The sequence below is a fragment of the Mauremys mutica genome, chromosome 1, assembly GCF_020497125.1.
Source record: "Mauremys mutica isolate MM-2020 ecotype Southern chromosome 1, ASM2049712v1, whole genome shotgun sequence".
Taxonomy (NCBI): domain Eukaryota; kingdom Metazoa; phylum Chordata; order Testudines; family Geoemydidae; genus Mauremys; species Mauremys mutica.
In genome coordinates, this window is record NC_059072.1 from 31,179,446 (window position 1) to 31,191,892 (window position 12,447).

Sequence of the window (12,447 nt, forward strand, 5' to 3'; positions counted from 1 at the left end):
GTGAACTGTCCGTGACTTTTACTAAAAATATGCGTGACAGAATCTTTGCCTTAATTATAAGAAATGGTAAATGGAGCATTTGGTTTACCTTCTGCATGCCATTCATTCTGTCATATTCTCCCTTTATAACAGTTCCAGAGTTTTCAGTTTCTCTCATGAAAATCTTTCCAGGTCTCCAGTTATTTTGTCACCTGACTCTAAATCCCTTCTGTTTTTGTTATAACTCTTTTGAGATGCAGTGACCAGTTCTGAACATGGTAATCCTGGTGTGTGCATTCTGTTGATTTATTACAATAGCATCATGTTTACATTACATTTATGTATCCTAATGTTGTCCCAGACACCACAGAAAAAAAGGCAAGATACCAAGAACATGGTTTAACTAGGCTGTAACTTTATTAAGTAACACATCTGGGAAACCATCTAGTTATAACTCATCTACTGTCATCCTTCCTGTTCTACCTGAGGGAGGGGGGCTGTCTTCAACCTCCACACACACCTTTAACTTGGTCCCCACACTGTTCCTGGGACCAGTGCCAACAGAACAGGTGTGTTAGCACCCCTGCAATGGAAATAAACTCTCTCATGCTAGGGGCGAGGGGCATCGGCTTGGAGGTGAGAGCAGGACCCAGGTGGGCTGAAGTGGCTGCTACAGGGCCCGGGATCAGGCCAGGGAGCAGGGAGTGGAACTAGGAGGGGCTTGACTGGGCCTGAGAGTAGGCAGGAACCCCTGGGGCCCTCCTTCCCCAGCTTGGAGCTGGCTGCCTCTCCCCCAAACTCGCTAAGCTCACACTCTTGTCCCCTACTCCCCCTTGTATCCTTTCAGCCCCCATTTTTAGGGCGCTTATGCCCTCCAGCTGGGATCCCAGTGCCCTCTCCTCACATGAAAGATGATGGTCTGAGGAAAAAAGATTTGTCTCCTCACTGTACCAGATTTAGACGCCAATACTCTATTCCCCATCTTAAGGAGATGCCTTCTTCTAATCTGCTTCCGTTCCTGTTTATCAGGGAACCAGACCCCTATTGTGCAAGCACCTGCACTGGGTACCTGCTGTGTTATGACAACATAAGTTTTACAATCTAATCTATCCACTGGGTCCCTGAGCTGCTGAAAAGAAGGTGAAAATACCCACAGCACCCATGCCAACTTGGTAATTCTATCCCAGATGCCAAAGGGCAAACCTGGTCCTACTCTAGTCCCAAAGAGGAGGGATGTGTTGGTCCTGGGTGCAGAATAGCAGTTTGGATAGGGGGAAGTGTTTATAAACCTGCCCCTTGAGTGTGTAAGTACCAGTAGGATTATGCCACTTCCTCCTATTCTTGCTTAATCCGTCAGAGAGGCCCCCCCCAAGCCCATGAGGAACAGGGGGGCAAAAGAGTGATGCGTTCCTTAAAGGGGCAAGGGTTTTCTTTTCTCTGCTGGCACAGTCTATCTCTTGACCACTGCAGTATGTTTAGTGGAGGCTTTCATTGAGCTGTCCCCAGTGACAGGTCTTTTTCCTGACTAGTTACTTTCAGTTAAGAACCAAGAAATGTGTAAGGTAGTTCATATGATTACTTCCAATGTGCATTGTCCCTCTGAAGTTCCTCGGTCTTCTCTAGTTTTTTGACTAACCTAAATAACTTTTTTCTCTTCATCAAATTTTGCCTGCCCACTATCCATTCCCTTTTCCGGATCATTAAAAGACATATTAAATAACACTAATCCTAGCTGGAACTCTGGAGCACCCCACTGTTGAACTTTCTGCATTATCAATATCTGAGAGACGGTATTAGAAAGGAATGTACACTCCTAAATCTTCTAATTTGTTTTGTGCTTGCACCTGAGGCATATTCTGTGGAAATGATCCCATAAATCCCATGTAAAAAGAATAACTTTGTCTTTAATGAAATTTTAATTTTATTTTCATTAACTCTTTTTTTATTTGAAGAAAATTACTTGGACTAAAATGAATTTAGTATTAAATCTTAGCTGGTATAAAATGTTTTTTGTAGGGTGCTAGATGGCTAAAAATGTTAAATAATGGGAAATCATAACTAAATCGCTCAAGAAAGTATTTTCTACTTAAACTGAGCAAACAGCCAAACTGTCTGAGCTTCCTGCTTTTAAAGGAAAATTAATCTTTGAAAACAGAGTTCATTTTCATTAGCATATTTTGTTTTCAAATATTAAGCATGGTGTTTAGTGAAAACTTGCATTTTAAAAACTTTTTTTTTTTTTTTTGCAGAACGATTAAAATAGAGGTGTATGATTGGGATAGAGATGGAAGGTAAGATACTTCTGTATTACAGATCACTAAAATTGGATTGTGAAAATGTTGTGTATTTTAAAATCAATCTTAGAGGTTAATTGTTCTTTAATAAGAATTAGATATGCATAAAATGTCAATAGCTATTTTGTATGTGTATCAAGAAAGGAGTATAGTTCCACATAATTACTTCCTTGTTTAAACTAATATCCTTTTTAGATTATTGTAGAAAAGGCCCAATCGTTGCATAATTTCCAAAGCTCAATAAAGGTATGAGAGCTGCTTGGACTTTGCAATATTGGGTATTATAGGTCCACTTTACCTCTAGATTTATTGCTTTGATAACACAACCCTTACAATCAGGTTCCTTCCTAAAGTGTTTACATGATTTGTTTGCTTGTTCTTGAGAGCTAGAAGCAGAAACCTTTTTGGAATGTTTTGATTAGCTTTAACATTTTGTAACATAATTAGCTAAACGTGTGTATTGTCATATTTTCAAGCATTTTGGCTATAACATTTTTGTAGTTATATTCAATAAAGGTGAAAACAAGTTTGTAAAAACTTTTAAGAAGTTAGTTATAATAATTTTATTAATATAATTTTTGCTTCAATACTGAGGTCTGTCCCCCCACAAAGCATTCCCTTAATCTGCTGTACGAACTATGTGATCAGTGGATTCTAGCACAGGGGGGTGAGCAGTATCTGCAGAGCCACTCTTTTTCCCCTCCCAAGCAGGTAGGCGGACAGGTAAAAGGAGTGAGTAGAGCCTTGGCTCTTCCCCTCCAGTGCACAAATCAGCATAGTTCAGGACTGACTTCTCCCAATTGCAAATTACTTCCTTCCCCTTCCCACCCAACACGCTTCTCTCTCAGACACACACTCGCACTCTGTCATGGTGCAGGTGAGGAGCCAGAGAGAGAATAGAGGACTGTTGACCATTCCTTTCAGGTTCTGTTCACGGTGCACAGTCTTTATTCAGTGCTGGTTGTAAATTTGCAATCTAGTTCTTCATTCTGTGTTGGGTACAGTTAACATAAGCTATCAGATGGATTTAATCAAATCTATAATTATGATTTTGAGGGAAGAGTAATGAACATACATTATATTTAAGTCAACAGAATAATAAATCTTTTGCTATCATCGCTTTTCTCACGTCTATTCATGTGTCAGCTCTACTTCACTTTAGATTATTTTTGTAATTAATGGAAAAGTAGTTTATATTGTGTATGTGTTGGTTTGAAAACTTTTTTTTTTTCCTAGCCATGATTTCATTGGAGAATTCACAACAAGTTATAGGGAATTGTCTAGAGGGCAATCACAGTTCAATGTATATGAGGTAAATATTTTGAACTTTTCTTTTTATTGATCTTGAGGAAATGGATAAAGTTGAGAACTTTCAATGCTTGCTTGTCAAATTGGTCAATGTGCAGGGTTACTATCAGAATCCAAGCCTTTATAAAGGGGGAAAACAGACATTCTGGGTCAAAAAGGATTGTTTCAGAAATAAGTTTAAAAGCATATGTTCTTTAGGCAAGCAGTATCTTCAGTGATATTTTGAAAAAATTAACAAAAAATAATCTTTTGGTCTATAGCTCTTCTTTCTCAGAATACTTGTTTTTTTTATTTCTACACAAAGCTGTTTTAAACAGTGTGCATATAGCAAACAGAGGTCACCTAAAGTGCCAAAGTAAGCAGTTAAAAGAAAAAGAAACACTTGTAACCTTGTAATCTTTGCTTAGTGTTTCATTTCATAATGTATCACTGGATTTATTTTGTCTCTGTAGCAGCTATGAAGCTAAATTGTAAAAGGTTTCTTTTAAAAAGTTTAATCAGGCCTCAGACTAGATTTGTCAGATGACGTGTTGGTTTCCTAACATCAGTAGTCATAACCACATGACCTGCTCCAATTTATTAAAAAGGAAAATGTTCATTATACCACAGGAAGATAATTAAAATCAGTAAATATATTCTATCAACGTATGGTAAAGGCTGGTTTCCCTTATGTATAAAAGGGCCATTCTCTTCTTTGAACTTGGGTGGTATTTGTCCTCCTGGAGCCAGTCAGAACCACATTCAGCAGGCATCTGGTGTATACCTTATGATGCCAGGACTCTCTTCTCATGGTTTGTTAGACTGTGAAGGCAGAACTTAGTTTCTCTTTGATATGTGGCTGCGCAGTGCCACTGTACATGTGAGCAGCAGTTGCCTTTCCTGTTTCTGTGGTATTGATAACCACAGAGAGGAAAAAACCTTTTAGTGTCATTCCACATAGTAATTGCTGATTTCCTTCTTGAAACTTACAAGGTCTTGGAGAAGGGCAAGCATGGACAGTGGTGTCAGTGGGATCACCCCAGAGGTGCCAAGTTTTTTGCCGCTCTATATGTGACATTTAAGAACATAAGAATAGCCATACTGGGTCAGACCAAAGGTCCATCGAGCCCAGTATCCTGTATATCGACAGTGACCAATGCCAGGTGCCCCAGAGGGAGTGAACCGAACAGGTAATGATCAAGTGATCTGTCTCCTGCCTGACAAACAGAGGCTAGGGACACCCTTCCTTACCCATCCTGGCTAATAGCCATTTATGGACTTAACCTCCATGAATTTATCCAGTTCTCTTTTAAACCCTGTTATAGTCCTAGCCTTCACAACCTCCTCAGGCAAGGAGTTCCACAGGTTGACTGTGCGCTGTGTGAAGAAGAACTTCCTTTTATTTGTTTTAAACCTGCTCATTTCCCTCATTACCTCCCTGCTTTCCTCTTAGGAGTGGGGGGCAAGTATGAGGAGGACACAGAAGCACAAGCTAACTCCCCCAGAGAAGTGGAAGCAAAACTGTGTAGAAGGGGAGAGTCAGGAGCCCAAAAGCAGGTGATGTATGTCACAATTCAGGGCAGCTGCACCTGTATTCCTCTCTGTAGTCTATCAAGGGCTGCTACTTTAGGCTCCTGGCTCATCACTTCTCTTAGATGGAGACCTTTCCCCCTCTCTCCTTTCTGACTAGAGTGTTTTTCCAGGCAGCATGGTTCCCTGCCTACACTGTGGTATTCCCAGCAACCCAGATTGCCTAAACAGGCCAGTGTCTGCCCCAACTCCAACAAGGCCTCTGATAGGCATCAGTCCTTCAAGCCTCTCAAAGGGTTTTTTCTGTGGTTGCAAGTTCACAACAGCCTTAGGTCAGAACTAGCACGCCCATGAATTGTTCAGTCTTTCATTTATACAGCTTGGGCCTTTGAACTTCATGTTCCAGGAACTGTTATGGCAGACAGTGATCCTCTCCTCACTGAAGGACTGTCTGGATATGTGGACTCTCTACTCAGATCCTATGCCACCAGCACTCCCAGCTATCTCCGTGACACCACTGATTTCCTGAGGAAACTACAGTGCATTGGTGACCTTCCAGAAAACAGCATCCTAGCCACTATGGATGTAGAGGCTCTCTACACAAACATCCCACACACAAATGGAATACAAGCTGTCAGGTACAGTATCCCTGATGATGCCACAGCACAACTGGTTGCTGAGCTCTGTGCCTTTATCCTCACACACAACTATTTCAAATTTGATGACAATATATATCTCCAGATCAGTGGCACCGCTATGGGCACCCGCATGGCCCCACAATATGCCAATATTTTTATGGCCGACCTGGAACAACGCTTCCTCAGCTCCCGTCCACTCACGCCCCTTCTCTACCTACGCTACATTGATGACATCTTCATCATCTGGACCCATGGGAAGGAGACTCTCTGGAAAAATTCCACCACGATTTCAACAGCTTCCACCCCACCATCAACCTGAGCCTGAACCAATCTACACGAGAGGTCCACTTCCTAGACACCATGGTGCAAATAAGCAATGGTCACATTTAACACCACCCTATACCGAAAACCTACCGACCGCTATGCCTCCCTTCATGCCTCCAGCTTCCATCCCGGGCACACCACAAGATCCATTGTCTACAGCCAAGCACTGAGGTACAACCGCATCTGCTCTAACCCCTCAGACAGAGACCAACACCTACAAAATCTCCACCAAGCATTCTCAAAACTACAGTACCCGCACGAGGAAATAAGAAAACAGATCAATAGAGCCAGACGTGTACCCAGAAGCCTCCTACTGCAAGACAAACCCAAGAAAGAAACCAACAGGACTCCACTGGCCATCACATACAGTCCCCAGCTCAAACCCCTCCAACGCATCATCAGGGATCTACAACCCATCCTGGACAATGATCCCACACTTTCACAGGCCTTGGGTGGCAGGCCAATCCTCGCCCACAGACAACTTGCCAACCTGAAGCATATTCTCACCAGTAACTGCACACCACACCATAGTAACTCTAGCTCAGGAACAAATCCATGCAACAAACCTCAATGCCAACTCTGCCCACATATCTACACCAGCGACACCATCACAGGACCTAACCAGATCAGCCACACCATCACCGGTTCATTCACCTGCACGTCCACCAATGTTATATACGCCATCATATGCCAGCAATGCCCCTCTGCTATGTACATCGGCCAAACTGGACAATCTCTACGGAAAAGGATAAATGGACACAAATCAGATATTAGGAATGGCAATATACAAAAACCTGTAGGAGAACACTTCAATCTCCCTGGCCACACAATAGCAGATCTTAAGGTGGCCATCCTGCAGCAAAAAAACTTCAGGACCAGACTTCAAAGAGAAACTGCTGAGCTTCAGTTCATCTGCAAATTTGACACCATCAGCTCAGGATTAAACAAAGATTGTGAATGGCTTGCCAACTACAGAACCAGTTTCTCCTCCCTTGCTTTTCACACCTCAACTGCTGGAACAGGGCCTCATCCTCCCTGATTGAACTAACCTCATTATCTCTAGCTTGCTTCTTGCTTGCATATATATACCTGCCCCTGGAAATTTCCACTACTTGCATCCGACGAAGTGGGTATTCACCCACGAAAGCTCATGCTCCCAAACGTCTGTTAGTCTATAAGGCGCCACAGGATTCTTTGCTGCTTTTACAGATCCAGACTAACACGGCTACCCCTCTGATACTCTCCTCAGGGTGTAGCTTCAAAAGGCTGGATTTTTACATAATCAGATATGGAGAATTTGTATTCACCTTCCCCTACGGAGTACCGAGGTAAACCATTTGACACTGTTTGTCCCAAAAGTCTATTCTTGTCTGGGACATTGTTTAGTATAGTCCTTTGAAGTTCATAACACTTCCCAGGATTCACATCCAATCTCCTCCCCTGAAGAGAGGTTCTTCGAGTGATTGCTCATGTGCATTCCACAATAGGTGGGCGTGCTCGCCACATGCACCGGTGCTGGAAGTTTTCCCCTTAACAGTACCCGTAGGGGAGTGCCTCTAGTGGCCCTTGGAGTGGTGCTGCCATGGCGCGGTATAAAGGGCGCTGTGCATTCCCCCCACCCTCACTTCCTTCTTGCTGCCAGGGAAGGTGCCTTGGAAATGCTCTGCTCCAGCTCTGCTGTAGCTTTCCCTCTTTGGACTTTGTTTGTTAGTAGTGCCCGTAGTTACACTCACACACTCTATTAGTTAAGTGTGCCCGGGTTGGGGCATGCTCCGGGCTTTAAGTCGTGTGACACTTGCCAACGGCCTATGTCTGTGAGTGACCAGCACGCGGACTGTTTACCCTGTCAAGGGGAAAGCGACTGCAGCAAGATTTGCAGATCTGTCAAATCTTGGACCAAGAAGGGTCGGGACATTTGGCTCCAAGCCATTTTAATGGAATCGGCCCTGACCCTGACACTGCTGCACCACTCAGAGTCGGCACCGAGCACCGCAGCATCGGTGCATGGCGACCCAACGGTGCCCTCCACCAGTCGGCACCGCTCTCTGTCCACGGGACACTCTAAAAAGGTGAAGATGTCTTCTCCGCCAAGGCACCGGAACAAGGCTGCGAGAGAGACTAGACCCGTGTTGGCTAGCTCTCAGTCCCCATCGGCCTCGTAGCCTCCAACTCAAGTTGAGCGGAGTAGCCCAGCCTACTCCGAGCTGACTTCCCCGGACACCAGTGGCCACATTCGGGTGCCCTCCATGACAGAGGCACTCCAGGCAGCTCGAGACATTATTTCTTTACTGGTACTGGTAGCACTACCGTCAATAGCTCCCTGGTTCAGAGGCAAGCCGCCATGCGGACCCACACAGTCACTGTCTGGATGGTACCGCTCACGGTCGAAGGAAGATTCCCGATGCCGTTCTCTGCTCAGTGACCACCCTGTGCACAGCTTGCGCTGGTCCCCATCGACCCCCACCGGATTGTCTGGCTGAATACTGACCAATAGGGGTTTCAGGCACTGCTTCGCCTCGAGGGACCGTAGACCTTACGATGAGAGCAGGCCCCGCCAAGACCGGGACGGATTGCACTGGAGGTCATTATCTTTGAGACGCTATCATAGCCCCTCGTGGTACGGACGTCAATGCCATTCCCACTCTTTGTCTTGTTCGAGGTCCCTGCCACAGCATTGTTCCCACAGCCCCAAGTGTTGATCTCCGGCACCCCGCCGTTGCCGATCCTCCCGTTGGAGCCATTTATGGAGCAGCCGCTATAGACTGTACTCCTGTTCCTCCATGCCGGGATCACTGTCTCGTGTTCAGCACCGCTCCCGCTGCTGCCACTCATCCCTGTCCTGGGATAGCAGTCGATTGTAAGCCAGCCCGGCCTCTCTTGAAAGTCGACAATCAGTGGGCCGGGCAAATCAGGCAGGACAGCCCGCTCCAATGGTGCCACAGCAGGTATAGTTGCACCAGGCTCGCTGGCCAGCACCATGGTACCAATGGGCCCCGAGGGCCCCAACACAGCCTCTGGTGGTGGCTCGCTTGGTGGCTGGAGCCTCGGAAAGACCATCAGCCTCACTCTCTCAGCCTCCCAGAGAAGAGTCAGTGGAGCACTCATCCCCAGTCCTGCACTCAGAAGGGGACCAAGTAATGGGACTTGTGGCACACCTATTCTCATCCTTCCCAATGAGGCAATCATGGCCCCTCCTCTGCCTGTCTTATAGGAGGACACAAAAGCCCACCAGGAACTGTTGAAAAGGTTGGCATCAAGCCTCAACCTATAAGCTGAGGAGGTGGAAGAACCCTCAGACTCCCTCTTCAATGTTCTCTCGGCTTCAGCACTGGCCGGGTGGCTCTCCCACTCCATCCCCATCCCTCTTCAGGGACCCCTTTCACGAGAGCTTACTTGAGCAGGAGGTGAGGCAGCTCCTTGTCTAAGGAGCAGTGGAGGTGGTGCCAGCGGAGTTAAGACTCAAGGGATGGCACTCCTGCTATTTTCTTATCCCGAAGGCCAAAGAGGGGCTCAGGCCCATCCTGGACCAGCAAGGCCTGAACCAGTACATGGTAAAGTTCATAGATTCATAGACTCTAGGACTGGAAGGGATCTCGAGAGGTCATTGAGTCCAGTCCCCTGCCCTCATGGCAGGACCAAATACTGTCTAGACCATCCCTAATAGACATTTACCTAACCTATTCTTAAATATCTCCAAGTTCAAGTTTCGCATGATCTCTCTGGTCTCCATCGTCCCCTCCCTGGATCCCAGAGACTGGCACGCCGCCCTCCATCTACAGGACGCGTACTTCCACATTCATATATTTGAGGGCCACAGGCGTTTCCTCGGCTTCACGGTAGGGCAGGAGCACTACCAGTTCACTGTGCTCCCGTTTGGCCTATCCATGGCTCCCAGAGTCTTCACAAAGTGTATGTCTGTGGTAGCGGCCTACCTCAGGTGTCAGGGTGTGGGGGCGGTCCAGATCTTTCCCTACCTCAACGACTGGCTGGTCAGGGGCGGCTCCAGGTCACAGGTACAGGATCACGTAACACTCCTCCTGTCCACGTGCACCACACTGGGGCTATTGGTAAACAACACCAAGTCCACATCGGTACTGGTGTAGCGCATAGAGTTCATTGGGGGCGATTCTGGATGTGACGTCAGCCAGAGCCTCCCTCCTCCTGGACAGATTCAAAACCGTAAGGGAGCTCATTGGCATGGTCACAAGGTTCCCTGTGATGACCACCAGAGCGTGCCTCCAACTCCTGGGTCATATGTTGGCGTGCAAGTATGTGGTTCATTGCGACAGACTCAGGATGTGGGCCCTCCAGCTCTGGTTGGCCTTGGTATTCTCCCAGTATCCGACAGATTTTTTTGGTAAGGCATAGCTGCAGATGTTAAGGACTAGGTACTTATTTGTCAACAAAGGAAAACACCAGCAAGAACAGGCAGAGCTCCTTTAGGGGAAATGCTCCAACATACTAAGCTCTGGGAGTTCATACAGATTGACTTGAAAGGCCAGAAACACCTGCTGGAAATCAGTATTTGCTGGTGGTGCATCACACTTTTTCAAAGTATGTGGTGGTGCAACTCCTGAAGCATAAAAGGACTGAGAGGGTTATGAATGCATTGATGAAACATGTAGTGTTGCAGTTTGGTCCACTAAGCTGCTTCTACACTGATTGTGGAAGGAATTTGAATCATAGTAGTTATGCGAGGTTTGTCGACATCTCCAGATAACCAACCTGTGGACTACTGTTGCCCACTCTGTGAATAATGGGGAAGTGGAGAGAATAAACCACATATTTGGTTCTCTGCTTAAAGTCTTAGTCAGTGAAGACCAACAAGATTGGGTTACAAAGTCACCTTTGTTGTCTTGGCATACCAACATCAGCGGTGATTCAATTATCCATTACTCTCCTTATGAGATTTTGGACTCTGCAAACCCATGATTTCCTGTGACGTGATGTTCAGGCAGCAAAAACTGGCAAAGCCCTGCACCCGCACAGGTAGGTGATGTGGTATTACATAAGTGACCTGAGGACAGAATTCCAGAAGGCGGAGGAACAGATAGGCCAGAAGTAAGCATGCCAGATACCAGATGCCAGAAAAATGGGAAAATATGTGCCCATTCAGGAAAGAAGATGTGGCCATGCAACTGGAAAAAACAGCCTAGAAAAAAATCCCCAATTGACCTCTTAGTGGAGGGGACCTCAGTGATGGAGAAACTAAACAACTTGTATTTGCCAATACAAAAAGCAAGAGCCTCATCCATTTGTTACTGCATCAAGAACTGGCATTCTGATTCATTGAAAGAAAGGGGAGGACAAACACTGTGGATGCTCAACAGCCATTCCAAAAGGATGCAGAGAAGGATTTGGACATACTCCAGCTGGCTCCTGTGGCTTGTAATAGGAGACCGGTTGTGCAGGAGAAATTGCCAGGGTGTTCTCAGGATCTCAATCTACAAGAGACAGGTCTAACCTAGAGGGCATGAAACTTGCACTCACAGATATCTAGATCCAACTGTAAGCAATATGTCCATGACAGAATACAGGACTCAAGTGAGCAGATGAACACAGAAACCTGCATAAATCGCAAACTGCCTGGATTTTTAGGAGTTACTATTTAAATTCTTATTTAACTGGAGGGAGGGAGTTGTAACGATTAGTGTAGACAGCACCTCTATCAGTAGATGGTTCTATGTCTTTATCTTAGCGTGAAGTTGTCTTGTATGTTATGTTGTTGATCTGACGTAGAGGGTTAGCAAGAGATTCAGTCTGGCCTGTGTGTGCTGGAGTTGGTACGTGCTGCGTCCTAATAAATCTCTGTGTTTGTGTAAGCGAGTATTACATAATACTTCCCAACTTGCAAGCACTGAATCTGTATTGTGACAAAGTTCCTCCTCTGTGCTTATTGGCGGATTTGCTTGCCTCAGAGATTCACGGCAGCCCTCAGTTTGGTCACTTTTGCTAGTGGCTCAAACCTCCTGTTCACTCAGCTAATCTCATCACTGGCCAGCATGGGGAAAGGGAGGAAAACAATCCCCAGAGTCTCTGCTGACCCACCTAGTGGGTCGGGGGTTAGGCCAGGGACCTTCCCCTCTGGTGGGACCCACTGTCCAGGTCAACTCCTCCTGTATCCAATAGGGAGTTGGGGGGATGAGGGGAACCAGGGCCCACCCTCTACTCTGGGTTCCAGCCCAGGGCCCTGTGGATCACAGCTATCTGCAGTGTTTCATGTAACACCTGTTTGACAGCTACAACTCCCTGGGCTACTTTCCCCATGGCCTCCTCCCAACACCTTCTGTATCCTCACCATGGGACCTTCTTCCTGATGCCAGATAGCATTTGTACTCCTCAGTCCTCCAGCAGCATGCCTTCTCACTCTCAGCTCCTTGTGCACCTCTCACTGA

The 12,447-nt window shown here is 46.1% G+C and overlaps 1 protein-coding gene across 7 annotated transcripts in view; it reads left to right on the top strand.

The window, feature by feature from the left end:
- Positions 1-12,447, top strand: part of CPNE8 (copine 8) — a 230,181-nt gene that overhangs the window by 116,938 nt on the left and 100,796 nt on the right. For 6 of the 7 annotated variants that reach the window (XM_045030442.1, XM_045030450.1, XM_045030427.1 and 3 more), the window contains exons 10-11: positions 2,229-2,270; positions 3,510-3,585. In XM_045030442.1, the coding sequence (XP_044886377.1) occupies positions 2,229-2,270; positions 3,510-3,585 (118 nt within the window). Of the gene's footprint in view, positions 1-2,228; positions 2,271-3,509; positions 3,586-5,013; positions 5,208-12,447 lie in introns of those variants that run through there. The other variant, XM_045030458.1, reaches the window with a different exon arrangement.